This window comes from Castanea sativa, chromosome 6, assembly GCF_040712315.1.
Source record: "Castanea sativa cultivar Marrone di Chiusa Pesio chromosome 6, ASM4071231v1".
Lineage (NCBI taxonomy): Eukaryota > Viridiplantae > Streptophyta > Magnoliopsida > Fagales > Fagaceae > Castanea > Castanea sativa.
The window spans coordinates 39,260,019-39,278,151 of NC_134018.1; the positions used below are offsets into that span (position 1 = coordinate 39,260,019).

Here is an 18,133-nt window from a genome sequence, read left to right on the forward strand (position 1 = left end):
TGAATAAATTCATATCTAAGTTTTGCTATGCATCGCATAGATAACTAGAGCCAAGATTTTAGTTTCGGTAGATATATTAAAATAAAATTTTGATTACAACATTAATTTCAAACTAATTAATATAAGCAGTAAATAGATAGTCAAAAATTCAATTGGCATATAAAATATAATCTAAATGTAGAGCGTGCTTCATTTTTCCACGCTTAGAGTTAGAATTGTTACTTGTTAGTACAATCAAGTATACAGAGCATCCACATTGGTGAACCCATAAATTTAATAATTCGGTACCACAAAAAGTTATTTTATCTATTTTACTACCTCACATTACAAAACACCCAATATTAGTGGTTTTATTTTAGCTATCAACACAATAAAATAATATAAACAACATAATAAAATAATATATCCACTATAATAAAATAATATAAATAACATATTAAAATAATATATCCACTATAATAAAATAATATATCAACTACAATAAATAATTTGAACTATAGTGGTGACAAAAACTACCAACAACCATCGCACCCAAAACCCAACAACCATTGATTGCTACCATGTATAACCCACTGCCAAAAAACACCACACAAACCGATCAATGACACAAACCACAACCACTGCCAACTAGGAACAACCACCACAACTACCCAACTAGCAAGCCAAGAACAACCACCCACAACCACTACCAAAAACTCAAATTAGCCAAAAACCACCACACAAATCACCACCAACACAGCCACCACAAAACTCAACCAAACCCAACCAAAATCCACTGCCACAAACCCACTACCGCAGTCAAAATCCACCACCATCAAACCTGCAAACCTTTAAACCCGAAACCCAACCAAACTCAAAACCCACGGTGCTTCCACACTGCCTCACTAGGAAATCAATTTGGGACTTGTGGCTTGGGGCTTGGGTGAGTGGTGAGTGGAGGAAGAAATATGGATCGGTGTTTGGGCTGGGGAGTTGGGCTGGTGAGGAGTGGAGGAAGAAAGAAAAAAAAAATGAAAGGGAGAAGAGTACTGGTGGCTTGGGTTGGTGAGATGGATTGGTGGAAGGGGTGGGTCGGAGCTAGACAGGCGAGATGGGTCTGTCGGCAGTTGGGCAGACGAGATTGGAAAGGTGGAGGAAGAAAGAAAAATCTTAGGGAAGAGTGGGAGAAGTGAAAAGTGTGAGGATAGAGGAGCAATGGGAAGAAATGAGAAAGGAAGAAAAATTATTTAAATAATCTAACCGGTGTGAAAACAAAATAAAATAATTTTTTTTATAACATTTGAGCTACAGTGCATAACTAACCAGCAATAATTTTTTTATTGCTTTAGCTCCACTAATACAGCCCCAGTTTTATAGTTTGTGGCACTAAAAATAACAATTTAGCCTTTTAACACCGCCAATACTAATGCTCTTAGGCCCTCCATAATCTAAAGTAGTTATAACTTATATAAGTAGATATTTCAAACAAGTAAAAGTTATAAATAAAAATAATCACTATATGTCACTAAGACACAAAGTTAAAAAATAATCAAAATATAAGATATTCAAACAAGTTATTTGATTACTCTTAAAGTTATTTGATTACTTAAGAGTAAAGTAAAAAAAAAAAAACTACTTTTATATTATAATATAGTTCCAAAAAAAAATTCAATTCCTATGTTTTTTTTTTAAACAGGTTGTACAATATTTAATATTTTAGTTTTCTACCTTAGCTTGAATTTCCAACCATTCAAGAGATGGGTTTATTTATTTATTTATTTATTGATGAAAAAAGATGAGTTTATTGAAAGAAGAAGAATTATTGTTATAGTATTGTAAAAGAATTAAAATAATAATAACAAAATAAATTTGGTACTCGTTAGTTATGGGTATTGTGGTAATATATCATTTTATAATTTTAAGAGTACATATAGAAGAATTTTTTTTTTCTTGATTAAATATGGAGAATTAAAACAAGTTAGTTTTGAGTCTTGATATACTTTTAACCAAAAAAAATTTTTATTTTTTTTATTTTTTTTTTAAAGGGTCTTCATATATATTTGAGGAGGGACTAGGGAGGATTGCCCTTTAGGAGGAGGGGCCACCTCTCCGGCTCTACAATTCACGCATGTATATATAACAGCATCAAGTAAGAATATTATTTAAGAATATCATTTCAATTATTTTACTTTTTCATAAATTCTCTCCATAATCCTAATTATGATTCAATGAGACGGAAGTCAATTTCTGCTATGCTCTAATTTCCAACAAATCTGAACAACTTGCAAGTATCATTGACCTTATTTTTGGATCAAATTTGCATAATAGGATGGGAAACAAATATTAAATAAATAAATTATTTGAAGACTAAACAAAAGAACAACAGATTGACAATTGACCTTTTCGCTTATTTGTCAAAGAGAGAGAGAGAGATGGTCATAAGAGTATAGTCGGAAACCTTGTTCGCTTCCAAAGTTGAAAGTAGAGCCGTCCTTGTGAATGTAAAATGAAATGGTCAAAATAATGGGCCTGGATTAGGTTAGGCTCCTTTTGTCAAAGTTCAATAAAAACTTTCCATGTTTGAGTCAAAAATACAGTTTAGGGTTATGCATTGGGTAAATCCTATCAAATCTTGATATGATTTTAATTGAAATTGTGAACTCTGATATATGATGTGTCAAACTAGTTCTAATCTATGGTATTGTTTCAAAGAGTATTTCAATATTTAAAAATGTGAAAAACGCGTTCGATTTTTGTTATGTGTCTGAATAGTGTCAGCTCTAGTGCATTGGAGCCAAGCCTTACCATCCCTAATTAACATCATGCAATTATTCCTCTCCTCATCTTCACTTCGCGTGTTGTCATTCCTCTTCAACTTGATCGGTGCCTAAGTTTTAACGGAGAACTTAGGATGTCCACCAATTCCAACAGGGGTCTCTAATTTCCTCCAAATCCTGACAAAAGGATCTCTAGATTTCCACCATATTTGGCAAAGAACTTGAGATTTCCATCATCTCATAAAAATGCCATCCAAATCACCAGCTATCTCATCAAGACACCATCCAAAATTCATCAACATCTCGAGACAACTACTAGATTCAATCGATCTAGCTGCTGATTTAAGTTTATCTAAACGATCACAACTAGAATACCCACAGGCAGCAGCAGCTTAAAAACCCCACTTGATTGGGATAACAGGTGGGTTGACGGTAAATCAGAGCCCAACCAACACCTAATTATCCCAATTCCCTATTCATAAATTAATCTTGTTTATGCAATTTACACAAACAGAGAGACCGGTCCACATTGGCAGCTGGCCGCCTGGCCCTCCCTGATCTTGCCAGAGGGTTAATTTTGCGACTCGGTATCGATTTCATGACTTTAGATTAGAAAACCTTCACTGGTTATCCCCTGTGCTAGGACTAGGATAGGTCTCGATAAATAAAACAAAATTCCATTGTTAACATATAAAAACATTATATTAAAAACATCCAGTAAACTCTAGCACACATTAAACAACTAAAAATCCTTGTGTACACCCTGCCACTGATTATTCCCTCACAATAGAATAATTTTTTTTTTTTTTTTAAATCGATTTTATTCCCCTTCATTCTTTAAAAATTCATTTCAGAAAATCAATACGAATCCCAAGGATCAACATCTTGACTTCCCAAAAAATAACTTATTCAGCCGATCAATTTGTGATAGCTTAGTTCACATGGGGAGCATCTACTATGAGCCTGTTATATTAGTGGCTTTAGCTATTATCATTTCTTTTAGGTTACCAAACACCAAGTCCCTTTAGACCAAGTAAAATTTACTAGTAAACAATGTAATAAGTACAAAATTGTCAAACTTTACAAAAATATATAGAAATTCTAAAAATCTGACAACCATTTTGTCTTGGTCTATTCATCACTAGAACCAAGTTTATGTAAATTTCTCTCTCATGTATATTTATGTACTTAATCATAAAGCTATAATCGAAATTAATGTAAAATAATTTTGCTTTATTCCAAAAGAGTAAAATCTTGCATTAGATTTTACCTATAGTATAATCACTGTCTCTCTAAATCTTCTGTATCATCGTCTTCACCACAAGAATGAATCCTTGTTGATGATTTTTCCTTACTAAGCATCCTTTTGAACGAATTTAATCTTGAGCTTGAACCACTGACCTTTTCCGAAGAGTTAGAGTTGGTAACACCATATGAGGTCCCTTCCATGCGTGACAAACCCAAATTGACACGATCCATAGGTGGAGCATTGGGTGCACCAGCAGCAGCAGCAGCTGCTAGACCCGCCGGACCCTCACGGGGCTCGGGAAGAACCCGCGGCTCAGCCTCAGTTCGACAAATAGGACACGTGGAGTGTGAACTCAACCACTTGTCTATGCACTCCGCATGGAAAATGTGCTTACAATTAGGAAGCAACCTCGCTATCTCTTCCTTCTCCAACATGCTTAAACAGACCGCGCACTCTATTACTGTCGATGCAGCACCATCCTCAGCATCCCTTTGCATGAACACAAATATGGGCAATGACTGAATGACCAATGGATCAAGACCCGTCTTGGGTGGCTCGTTAGAGCGAACATGAGCCACGGTTAAGCCTAGTTGACGCAAAGCAAATCGCTGACGAGCTTGTCTCCTTAGAACACACCTTGCATATATGTGCAACGCAAGAACAAGCACAATCACAACAGATAATGATACAATAGCTGTGAGCATGATCTTGCTATTTAAATCACTCTCGGTGTTTCTATGAAATTTTTGGGGCATTTCATTGTCATGATCATCATCAGTGAAACCGGGGAAGGACATGTTTGTTTGTTTCCTTTTTTTTTTTCCTCGGTGAGCTGAGATTGGGGGGTTATGGGATTATAGGGATCAAAGAAGTTTATGAATTGGGGTTGTGATGAGAAAGTCGTGTTGTGTTGAGTTTTCTGTGCGGTGTGTATGTGACTTTTTTGTGAAATGCGTGGGGGATTGGGTTTCGTTAGGAGAAATCAGAAATTGAACCAGATGTGTGTAATTGACTAGCAACTCCCCCCGCCCATCTTTTCCAAGAGGTTGACTGTTGAATGTTGACTTGCATCACATCTCAATTCTCAAACACATTTTCACATTTTCTTTTTCTTCAATTTTCTTGTTTGAGATAGATGCAGATTCCATTTTCAATTGCGTTGTTTTCGTTTTTTCAAAACCAGCAAAAGTAGATTAGCATAATTTAAAGAGGGAAAGGAACATATATATATTTATCTATATATAAAATTAAAATTGAATTATTCTTTTAGTTTCAATTTTTATCTACTTTTAAAAATAACCTTATCGTTTGTATCCAAAAAAAAAAAAAAAACAAATAATAATATTTTAAATATGATAAATTTAGATTTTAGAGATGTATTGAGAATTTTAAGTTTTAAATTTAAATTCCTTTTTTTATAGAAGAAAAATCCTTTAAATAGTTACGCTCTGTTTGTTTCAATGTAAAATATTTTCAAATGTAAAATATTTTACATGTAAAAAATTTTACTGTAAAATATTTGCCGTAAAATATTTTTAAGTGTTTGGAACCACAAAACACACGAAAATGCAACCCACCACCAGCCACCCCAAAATGAGCATAAACCATTAAACCACCCTAAAAACCAAATCTGGAAGAGAGGAAAAAGACAGCCACCACCTAAAAATCTGACCATTAAACCACAAATCTGAGCACAAACCACCAGCAATCCACAATGAGCATTAAACCACAAATCTGATCAAACAACTCCATAACCACCCAAAAGAAAGCAAAAAAAAAAAAAACCACGAAATAAAAACCAATTTCAGTTCACAATTTCATTTTATCTTTGCTCGCCATTGTAGCACCTTCCAGACGTTGATGGTAGATCACAACCGTAGCACCTTCCTTTGATCGCAGCTATCCAAATCATGCCGGAAAGCTTCCTTGACCACCACCGGCATCACAGCTCCCCACCAAGAAGCCTCCTCATGACTTTCTTTTTCTATGCGAGATGGGTATGAAAGAAGGGAAATAGATCTGACGATGGGGGCGCCGGCAGAAGCTAGAGTTGACTGGTGGTGCCTCAGACTTGGAGCCGGAGATTGGTGGGAGAGGGGACCGGAGGTGGCTGGGTTTTTGGAGAGAAATTTGATTTGGGAGAGTTTAAGTGTAAAGTGAGTAGGAGTGAAGATGGTGAGGGAGTGAGCAAATGGAAAATGTTTTACCAAAATTTTAAGTGTAAAATATTTTACAAAAATTTGCTTAGGTTGATTTAGTTGACTGAAAATATTTTATTTTTGACTAAATATTTTACTGCAAAACAAACACGGTAAAATTTTAAAATATTTTCTTGAAAATATTTTACATCAAAACAAACGGAGCGTAAGAAACATTTTTTTTTTCTTAAACTATAATTATATGTTGTTACTTTTTACAACATGAAAGTATTATATTTTTAAAATTAAAAAAGATCACTGTTGATGCCTATTTTTTGCAAATCCATACCCAAAAGCCTATGAGGAAGAAAACCCAATAAGTTGCAAGACGCAAAAACCCATAGGAGGAAAGCCCAATGAAAAGCAAGGTCTGAAGAAAGAAGTAGCGATCTACAGTAGAATACGAATCTGCTGCAGAATACAAGTCTGCCGCAAAATACAGCTCTGCCGCAGAATGCAGTTTTTTGGCAGAATGGTTTCAGCAGATGAAGATAAATTGGGCCCAAGACCCTTTTGATTCAATAAACATTATTTGGCCCACAAAGGCCCAAATCCTTTTGGATGAAGAAGATAGGCATGAAAACTAATATGGAGAAGCACGATGAAAAGAAACAAGGAATGTCAAAAAGTGTCAGCAGCTGGAATCACGTGAAGGAAAGAAAAATCAAACCAAAGAAAATGACAAATGCAGTAGGAACGCGTGAAGAAAAAAGACAAAAAACAGGCAGTGGCAAGAAACAGAACCAATCTGCTACAGTAGGAATGACGTGGGAATAAAAGAAGAAAAATGAGTAAGCACAGAAAGGTCGGGGCACCACCAACCTGTACCCAGCCAATACAAGGGAGGTGGGCCCACGGTCAAGGAGATTCAAAGGGTGTGGTTTGGTGGTGGGGGGAAAAGAGGATCTATATTTGGTTTCCTGCCATAACTTATTTTGGGAGTATACCTTGCTAGGATAGTATCTTACACAAAAGAAGTAATAGATAATTGGGACCATCTGATGCATGCCATAAAGCTAGGTAGTAAGATAGCCCAAGAGGTAGAGGTATACGGCAAGAACAGACAAAATGGAATTTTGTCGTGAAATGAGTAATGGTGCAGCAAACAAATTGAGCAATGGCAGAGGCAACCAATGGGTCAGTGGGTAGTCTTGAATGGATGCCCACAACGAACCAAAAACAATTGGTGAAGCCCTATGGGTAAAAGGGAGAAATCCCATTGAATTTGTTCACTATAAAAGGAGGTAACCGTGGATGAGAAAGAGGAGAGGAACGGGAACGCAGTAAGCACGAGAGAACCCAAAGGTGAGGGGGACGGGAGACCCAATGGGAAGGGAACCCAAGAGAGGAAGCACCTAAGGGAAAAGACCCAAGTGAGAAAAACAACCTACGGCAAGAGAGTAGAAAGAAACCTAAAAGTAAAAAATAAATAAAACGAAGAGAAAGAAAGAAACTGGTAAAAAGAAGAGAGAAAACGCAGCAAGAATAGGGGCATGCATCAATAGACCATCTTTTCCCCCCCTCTTAGCAAACCCACTCTTTGAAGTCTCCAAAAAAATGATAGCTAGTAACCATTTAGGCCTATTCTCCAAAATGCACAACTTTGATGGCAAAAGCTTATGGCAGGAGCCTATAACAAGGTTGTTCAATTTGGGGTTTGGGTTCCTTCTTGGTTTACTTATTCTATGGGAAGACTCAATATCTAATTTTGATCACAAATATATTTGATTTCACTCATTAAAACTTATATCTACTGTATTTAGTTATCATGTTGTAGCACGTTTTTTATCATATCTGCCGCATCAGTTGTCCTGCTGTTGTATTTTTACTTGTTGAACTAATTATTCTGCTGTAGCACCCTTTTTATTGTATTTATCGTGTTATCTCTACCCTTCTTGCTGAAGCTTTCTTCTTTATTTGTTGTTACGTGTTTTACTTCTAACCCATTATCCTGCCATAAGTATATATATACATATATTTTGTTTCTCACATTCTGTATATACGTATAAGTATATTTATGAATATACGTATATATATATTTGAGAATATGCTAACCCAAGTAACCTTGCTCAATTGGTATTTTTCTTGGGTTTTAAATTTGTTTATGTGTAGGAAGTAAAAAAGTATTTCTGCAGAAAATGAAGAGTAGTCATTCACAACAGTTTTATTGCACTGCAGACAATCTTACCATACAACAGAAAAGTTAGACCTGCGGCAGAAACTGGAGAAAAATTCCTTCTGCGGCAGAAACAAGGAATAAGCCCACTTTGCAGCGTCTTCCCTTGGGCTTGGACTCATTGTTTGCGCACAAGCCGGACCAAAGAGGGTTGCTATTGGACCGGTCCCAACTTTCTGATCTAGAAAACTTTGGGACCTAGTGTAGCGGCAAGCGACCCAGCCCAATATTTGCAAAAAAAGCCTACACAATCACATATGAACACAGGCATAGCACGTGTGAAAAGGCTAATTCATCATTAATTGAACTATTTACTTTGTGTGCCTTTGGTTTGGCTTAATTAATGAATTAAATAACCTTATTTATTAGATACTATAATTTTGAAATTTTCACTTTTTTTAAGTACAACTTAGCTAAATCTAACTTATTTTTATTTCATAAAAAAAAAAAAATTACTAAATGCAAGACTAGACTTTGTGTCATGACCAAAAAGAATAAGGGAAAGTTGAGATTGAACCATCATGTGAACAAGTAGATCAATTTCTTAACCCAAACAAGGGGTTAGTTAGTCTAGTAGTTCCTCGACCTCAAAATTCTCACCATGAGATCTTGAGTTCTATTAGCATCTAGTATCCAAAATTCCAATCAATATTTACAAACCATCTTCAAGGATTTATTCTCTTAATTATCTTGTGTGTGAAAGACAGAAGATTGCACCTGCTCTCAGTGAACGGTCAAATATCATGATTAACTATTTTATTATTATTATATTTGTATGTGTGTGAAATGACAACACCTTTTTAAAGTCTCATTTCTTCTGGTTATAAGTGTAGTTTAACACAATTTATTTTCTAAGCAAAACACGTGAATGAAATAAACTCATCGAACCGAGCTCTTTTAGTTAGAGTTGTAGACAATTTCTTTTTCTTGAGAAGATATTTCTCTTTCAAAGACGCAGCATATCATTAATTGAACGGACAAAAACAAGTTGATTTATTATTTTGGTTTTTTTTTTTTTATTATAAAAACAACGCTATAACTCATAGTCGCTAAACGAGCAAAGTTTTGTCAAGTAGTGCATATTCAAGCTTGACTCGTCAGGAAAAATTAAAAGATCGAGCTTACTTTGAGCTTGCGACAAGCCTAAAAATAGTGTTTGAGCTTGAACTCGGGAAAAAACCAAAAAGTTTGAGTTTGGCTTAGCTTAGCTTGGCTTGATTAATTAGTCAAGCCAAACTCAAGCTTAATATCAAACTCAAACTCAAACTCAAGCTAGGTCAAGTTTTGAGCTTGAGATCTAAAAAAATTACATTATTAAATGCTTAGATGATTGATAGGGAATGATCATATGTGGCTTACTTAATTAATTAATTATTTTTAAATGTAACTATGGTCTAAAGTGGTTCTTGATCAGTTTAAAAGGAGAAAAAAAAATTAAGATAATATAGATAATAGTCTCATGTTGGTCATGTCATTATTAAGATATGTGTAATAAGTATATTTATTTAACACATATGAACTTATAAATGAGTCTATACTTGAATTGTTGTGTATCAAACTTATTAGCTCATGAGCTTGTTCGTGAACAATTTTTTTTGTTTGGGCTCCGCTTGTTTATTAAATGAGCCTAAAATTAAGACTCAAGCTTGACTTATTTATAAACAAACAAATATATACAAACTTTTTATCAAGTCAAACCCGAATTGTTCATAATTAGTTTTGTTCATTTACCGCCCTAATAACTTATGTCCCCTTATTAGTTAGTTTATCAAACCCTCAAGATTCCATTCCTCATCAGATATAATACCAAGATATATATTTTTATATGCTAAAAACTAAAAAGTCGTGAACATTTGTGCATTTATTTTTTTTTTATCAGTATTTATTTATTTTTATAATAATAGAGTTGCAATTTTTTTAATAAAATAATTGAGGAGATTAGATGACCGCGCGGGAAGGATTAGGAGGAGGAGAAAGTCTAAAATATGGAGGCCCCCACGAAGAACCATGAATAAATGACCATGTGTGACTGACAGTGATACAGGTACTGGTTGTACTACGCACATGTCTGTCATTCCAACAAGTACTTTACCAAGTTTTTTCTTTTTCTTTTTTCGTTTTTTTTTTTTTTGATAAGAAAGAGTTAGAATAATTGAACGAGCGTTGCGTTATATTAATAAGCAGTGTTTAATCTTATAAACATGTATAAATACAGTTAAAAATAATCACAATTATATAATATTATATTATATTATTTATAAAATATATGTATAGGACTACACATTATTTATATAATTTTGCACTTTGCCTCAAAATTTTTTCGATTTTTACACTCATTAATTCACTTAACACAAAATTAAAAATTAAATAGGACACAGTGCAAAATTGAGAATCTGATTAAAATCTAATTAGATTTTCTTTAAATTTTGGCTATTAAAATCTATATATAAAAATATATATGTATATATGTATAGATTTTATGATTTTATGAAGAAAAAAATTCTGTTAGGATGTGTTTATGATCCGCTTATTTTGCTAAAATTGAAAACTTTTTACTAAAAGTACTATAGATAAAAGTATAAGTTAATTGAAATATTACAATGAGACCCATGAATAGTACCAAAAAGTGCAGTGAGGCCATGAATAGTAGTAAAAATAAGCTGAATAATAAAATAAATTGGCTTTTTAATTTACAGTGAAACGCACACTTAGTGACCAACCAAAATTTTGCAAAAGAATAATAAGCATGGTACAAAAAGGACCCTCGGCGGCTAGGCCACATTATAACACATGTTTAAAGCATTCACATTGGGAATGACATATGCCATATGTTAGTAATATTTAGCATCTAAGCCTTAAAACCCCCCAACAGCAAGTCTTGCAAAAAGCTATTATTGCAAAAAAAAAATTGCATTTGTGCTACAGTGCAATTGTAAATATAAAATCGCATTGTAACTCAATTGTAAAATCAAAAAACATTAACCCAATTCTGATCTTGGGGCTTGCAACTTCACCAAGGTGGGTTTCAACAAATAGGGCTTTAGGAACACCAATATGAAGTTTTTTTTTTTTTTTTTTTTTTTTTTTTTTTTGTGCGCGCGCTGTGAACACTAATGTCAAGTAGAATTCAAAGAACCCAATTAAAGGAATCCTCAAAAAGATTGAAACATGACCTAGACAATTTAAACTCTTGGATCTTCCTCTATTCCTTTCTATCCAAAGAGACCAAAGTCCAAAAGTTAATAAAATATTAAAATGTTCCATAGCAATTGATGCTGGACAAAATTCCAACTTTTCAAACTTTTTTCATATATTTTTTATTGGATGTGAATTTTGAAAATCTAACCGTTGAATTTCATGTACTTTATGTTCTTAACATGTATATCAAATTTTGTTCAAATCGGATGTTATTTAATGTCCGATCGATAAACATAATTTTTATGGGTAATTTTAAATCATAAAAACTTAAAATTTAAACATTTTATTTGATGGCATAGCTACTGATTTTCGATCTTCTTGAAAATTTTCAAGTATGGAGAATATAATAAGAATATGCAATCCAATGGTTAGATTTTCAAAATTCACATATAATAAAAAGATATTGGCGAAGTTTGATGAGTTTCTTGGAGAGAAACTTTTTCCTTTGATGTTTATAGAATATTAGTATTGAGTTACATTTAGCATGTAACGACTCATAATGAGGAAAGCCAAAAGAGGAGATATATAACCATTAGGTGTGCCTAATTTGTCCCAAACAAATCTAGTGCCGAAGGCTCTCATAGTGGTCGAGGATCAAGTTCCATACTTATATATATGGTAGTGTAGTTTATTGATTTTTTTTTTTTAAATGTGAAATAAACAGGATAAAGTTTAGTTATAAAATTGGTTGTAGCCTTACTTAATATCTTTTTATTAGAGATGAATTTTGACAAATCCACCATTGGATTACATCTTCTTCTAATATCCTTCATACTTACAAAATTTCTAGAAAAGTAAAGATTTATAGTTATATCATCAATAAATTGTTTAAATTGCAAATTTTTGTAGCTTAAAGTTATGCATGAAATATAAGATTATAGATTATATAGTAAATAATATCCGATTAACACAAAATTTGACATGTGTATTAATTAAGAGCGTAAAAAAATGCAATTCAACAGTTAAAGTTTCAAAATTTGTAGTAAAATTTATTTTATTGTGTAAGGTTGTATTTTTATGTTACAATAAATTTTGTACCTAAATTTTTTCTTAAACAGAAAAACTCGAATCAAAGTGGTATATAACATTAGGAATGAACACCAACGGCTCAACCCCTAGGCAATTTTGCTCTTAAAGGTATAATACTATATTTATATAACAATCTAAAATAAAACACTTGTCATACCTTTTTATTTATTTTCTTTTGAAAATCATGAGTTTCATGACTTTTTGTTTCTCAGGCCAAAAGAAAATTTGAGAGCATACATACATACATACATTTATATATAAAGTTGGAAATCTCAAGCTGGATGATGCAATAAATTAGTTTTTAGGCTTTATATTATATTTCAGCTAGAAATTAATTTATGTATTCCGTCAAACTTCTAGCGAACATGTCCCCATTTCTAGCAAAATATTTTCAACGTTTCCTGTAATTTAATTGGCCTCCTAATGGCATAAAAGTGCCGATGTCTTTGAAAGAAAAAACAAATGTCATTCACTTGAAAATTTTGTTATGACATTAATTTAAGACTAATAAAAGATTGGTGGGTCTAGAAGACTTCTTAATTATGTCAATTTGGGAAGTTTTATTTCAACATCGAAATGTCCTCTCTCAGGTAGTGAAATTCACCCCCTTCTCATGGGTCGAACAACCAATACGTTTTGGCGTTGGTAATATCATTTTATTCATTTGCTAATAATATTACTTTCTGATTACAATAGTCTCTTTGCTTTATAAAATATAGACCTTTAACATTGGTCCACGTAGAGCACAAGGTGAACTTTGAAATTTTAGCTGGTGACTTGTATGTGTGGGCATGAACTTGTATTATGGTCTCCAAAACTATAACGTTTGACGATAGTTTGAATCGATGATGAGTCTATTAAACTTTCATACATCAATCAAAACAGGTAAGTTGTAAGAGTTTGGTGGAAAGAAAAAATACAACTAGAGTAAGGAGTGGGTTCAACTTCCTAACTTTCGTGGAAAAAACTTTCAGTTGTCCAATGCAATAACTACCCTAAATTTTCATGTAGTAATGATGGTAAAAGACCAACTGTTCGAATAGATTGGTAATCTATTGATTGGTAACAGGATAATTAGTCGAGGTTCTACGTTGAAGTCAGAGAGTTCATACGAAGGCCATGAATTTGGGAGTCGCAAAATTTGAATTCAATAAAAATAAGAGAAATATTATATTCACAATATTTTTACAACAAATCTTATGTGATAAATAATTACTGGTTTTAATCTAAACTTAATCCACTATTAGCATTACTTTTTAATCCATAATAATAACTTGCCTCTTAAAATTTGTTGTAAAATTATTGTGAAAATGTTGTGGATGTAATATTACTCCAAAAATAAATTTGGCCCCAAATATAATCCTTAAGAACCTTAACCCCTTAAACAAAAAATAAATAAATAAATAAAAGCTCAAGCAACAACAATAAAAGTTAATCCAAATAACAACAAAAATAGCCCAAACAAAAATAAGACTAAGCTAAACAATAAAAAATGAACAAATTATTCAACAACAAACCCATTCAAACTTCAAAAAAAAAAACTCATAATCATTTAAATCTATAACTCGTTTAACCCATTTGGCCATTTCATAAAAATAATTCTTAATTTCATTTTTTTTTTTTAAATACCAAGAGAAATACTGTAGCCATGAGTTCTCATCAGCGGCAATACCAATAACTCTGTTCTCTTCAGCTTTGCAATCACTAGTCGTAACAACTCTGCTTTCCTTGGTGACTTAACTCGCAGTCACAGCAAGAATCATTTATTGCACTTGCTCTCTCTCTCTCTCTCTCTCTCTCTCTCTCTCTCTCTCATTTCAAATGCTCTCTTACTTTTTTATGATGTTAATATATTCAAGTTTTTTTATTATTAGATTTTATAAAATTTAAGTTTCTTAATGATTACTCTAAAAAATTCCTAGAACCATTATCCTAATACATTTAAGACATGTAGGAGAGTAAGTTGATACAAGTTGAGGAAAATAAAAATTTGTTTCCGCATTTTAAAATTATGAAAAACTAGTGTGATGTGGGTTCCAATTAACTAAATTGGTAAAGTCTCTAATGGTTGAATAAGATATAATGTTCAATTCTTGTTTACAACAAAAACAGATTAGTTTCTTGGTCTGATGATTAAAAAACAAATCACAAAAACCAATATCATAAGTTGAAACTCTATAAAATATATATATATATATATATATATATATATATATATATATATATATATATATATATATATATATATATATGTACGGTACGGGATCCCCAAGCCCTTTGGGCCTTTGACCCTAGACCTATGGAACGGTCCCTAACCCAACCCCTTGTACGGGGTAAGGCCCCAGGCCCACAAGGTCATAGGCCTGATCATCGCACCGCGATGCTTGGCCCAAGGCGCATTGGGCCTGTGATCTCAGTCAACTGCATCTCAGATGGGAACGTGATTGCTCGGGAGTGCACATCTTGGCTATCTAGTAGGGCCTTGGGGAATATCGCCGCCGAACAACCTATAAGAGGTGGGAACCAGTTCCAATGCCACTCCCAACAAACATCCACTTTGAAACAATGGAATTGGACCCCATCTCTACTAATAATCAGGAATAATCATGACATTCCCACTAACCTTACACTATAAATAAGAGACTAGGATGAGAAGTATGAGGGTTGGAAAACTGGGGAGAGAGGACTAATAGAAAAGAGTGAGGAAACTAAGAAAGAAAGGAAAGCAACCTTGCGAAGGAGGGCTTGCAGAAACTGGAGATCATTTGGCTCACTAAGCACAAGATCACCCATAGTAGGAAATCTTAAGTCCATGATACAAATAGATTGTGAGCCCACAGTAGAGGTTGAGCCCTATAACCATAATTTGAGTAATCACAATTAGCGCCCACCGTGAGGTCCTCTTACAAAGTTATGGTTCTGCCAGGACGTGAACGGGAAAATGTTTGGAGGTCAATCAGGGACTAATGCTGAGATTGGCTTAGGGAGGTCTTCTCGGGGATCCACCTAGCAGGAAAGAAGGCAGAAGGGACACGAAGATAGGGAGTATGAGGAAGAAGGGTAGTCCAGCCTCAAAGAAGGGTCGTTTCAAATGCACCGAACAATGTCCGATGCTTTCAGGCGCAATCGTTTCGACAGAAGGGACAAAGAGCTCGAGCGAAGGTATGAGGAGCTTGAACATCTACGTGGGTTGGTGAGGGATTTGGAGTTCGAAACGAGAGGTAGGCGCCGGAGAAGGGACCATGAAGAGCAAGGAGAATGGTCGGCTAATGTGGGAGGTCGCTATGGGGCTAGTTCCCACCATTCCAGATTTCATCGACACTGGGATTGCACCCAGGAGTATGCAGATCGGGACTCGATTTTCTAGGAGGAGCGACAACCCCAAAATGTCGCCATGGATGCTATGGGCCGCGCATTATGCCAAGCTGCCCGATCGCCATTTTCAAGGGACATTGAACGAGCCCCTATGCCGAACAGATTTACACGGCCACCATTCAATTCTTACGATGGAAAGACAGACCCGGTGGAACATGTAAGCCATTACATTCAGATGATGTCTTTACACACTCATAATGATGCGCTGATGTGTAAGGTATTTCCTTCAAGTCTTGGTCCCACTGCTTTGAGGTGGTTTAATGGGTTAAGGAAAGGCTCGATACATAGTTTTTCTGAGTTAATTCAAGAGTTTAGTGTCCGGTTCGTGACATGCAGCTGAGTTACACAATCCATGGATGCATTACTATCGATGAAGATAGGGGCAGGGGAAACCCTCCGCAGCTATACTAACCGATATTGGGAACTGTATAACGAGATTAGCGGAGGTAATGAGAAAATCGCAGCGAGTACCTTTCGATTAAGGTTGCCTGAGGATTCTAAACTATGAGACTCGTTGACAAGGAGGCCACCCAAGGATATGAAGTAGCTGATGAGGCGCATTAAGGAATACAAAAGGTTGGAGGACGACTGGCAACAGAATAAGGGCAAAGCTCCGATCGTGAGCTTGCCTCGGCTGGGGGGTTTTCAATCAAGGCCCCGAAGGGATTTGAGGATTCGGGATCCAGGCACATAGGTTGGGAAGGTAAATGTGATGTTCAAAGAGCCAGTACACAGAATCGCGGATTGGATAAAAAATGAGCCATACTTTCGATGGCCGAATAAGATGGAAGGCAACCCTTCGAGGAGAAACCAAAACCTGTACTGTACTTACCATAAGGACAAGGGGCGTACCACTGAGCAATGCAGAGTACTAAAATACCATCTAAAGCAGCTAGTAAAAGCAAGATACTTGAACGAGTTTATGGTAGACCCTAGGAATGAAGACGCCAGACAAGGAGCTCAGCCTCAAGGAAACCCTCTCCCACCCCCGTTAGGAGTGATAGAGGTCATTCATGTCGCTTCAAGGGGTACCGTGGTGTCCGGAAGGAGAGGGGTGTTGACTGTGGTCTTAGTAGAAGGTTTCCCAAGAAAACAACCATCCGAGAAGAAGTTAAAGCTCACTTGGGAGCCCATTGCCTTCAATGATGATGATCTAGAAGGAATGTTCTAGCCACACGACGATGCTCTAGTGGTCACCACTCGAATAAATGGCTTCATAGTGAAAAGGGTATTAATAGATTAAGGGAGTGGTGTTGAAGTGATGTATCCCAACCTATTCAGGAGGCTAGGGTTGAAAAACGAGGATCTTACTAAATACGACACACCCCTGGTGGGGTTCGATGGCCAGATGGTGATCCTAGAAGGGCAGATTTCACTTCCTGTGAACATAGAGGGCAAGGAGGTAATGGTGACGTTCATAGTGGACGCTTCATTTTCGCCATACACGGCAATCCTTGAAAGGCCTTGGATTCATGCAATGGGGGCAATTCCAACCACCATGCATGTGAAAGTCAAGTTCCGCACTAAGCAGGGTATTACCATAGTAAGGGGAAGTCAACAAGTGGCCAGGCAATGCTTAGTGGCTGCCATTAATTGGGAAATCAGGCAGAAGGAGTCAGCTGAGGAAGTTCCATTATAGCAATTACCGAGGCCCCAGGATGACAAAGGGGCTTATGGTGCCGAGCAACTGATAAAGGTGAGGATACTGCCGGACTATAACAAAAGCTTCCAAATAGGAACAAGTATGAAGGACGAAGATAGGGTGGGGATGCTATTGTTCCTTGTGCAGAATGTGGACGTGTTTGCTTAGAGCCCGTACGAGGTGCCCGGGGTGGACCCCGAGTTCATAGTTCATAAACTTAATGTGGACCCTTTGTACCCTCCCAAGTAGCAGAGGTCAATGAGATCGACTAAGAAGCACGCTAATGCTATCAAGCAAGAGGTTAAGAAATTGAAGGAAGCCGAGGTTGTAAAGGAAATATTTTTTCCAAAGTGGCTTACGAATACCGTGGTGGTGAAAAAGAAAAATGGCAAACGAAGGGTTTGTGTTGATTTCACTGACCTGAACCAAGCATGTCCAAAGGATCCATTTCCCATGTCGAAGATTGATTAGCTGGTAGATGCCACCTATGGACATACGAGGATGAGTTTT

The 18,133-nt window shown here is 35.4% G+C and overlaps 2 protein-coding genes across 2 annotated transcripts; one reads left to right on the plus strand and one right to left on the minus strand.

Annotated features, from left to right (window-relative positions):
• Positions 1 to 3,779: 3,779 nt before the first annotated feature.
• On the minus strand, positions 3,780 to 4,961 carry LOC142640878 (E3 ubiquitin-protein ligase ATL41-like). The gene has a single exon (XM_075815189.1). It carries the CDS (start codon positions 4,800 to 4,802, stop codon positions 4,038 to 4,040), a length of 765 nt encoding a protein of 254 aa, XP_075671304.1. The 5' UTR covers positions 4,803 to 4,961; the 3' UTR covers positions 3,780 to 4,037.
• An 11,804-nt stretch (positions 4,962 to 16,765) lies between these two features.
• On the plus strand, positions 16,766 to 17,620 carry LOC142639921 (uncharacterized). Its single transcript, XM_075814046.1, has 2 exons — positions 16,766 to 17,145; positions 17,263 to 17,620. Exons 1-2 carry the CDS (start codon positions 16,766 to 16,768, stop codon positions 17,618 to 17,620), a joined length of 738 nt encoding a protein of 245 aa, XP_075670161.1.
• Positions 17,621 to 18,133: the final 513 nt, after the last annotated feature.

Coding starts and splice junctions, on each gene's coding strand:
- LOC142640878 (XM_075815189.1), bottom strand. CDS start 4,802: ATGTCCTTCCCCGGTTTCACTGATGATGATCATGACAATGAAATGCCC.
- LOC142639921 (XM_075814046.1), top strand. CDS start 16,766: ATGGAAGGCAACCCTTCGAGGAGAAACCAAAACCTGTACTGTACTTAC. Junction 17,146..17,262: donor GATGATGATCTAGAAGGAAT/GTTCTAGCCACA, acceptor CAACCTATTCAG/GAGGCTAGGGTTGAAAAACG.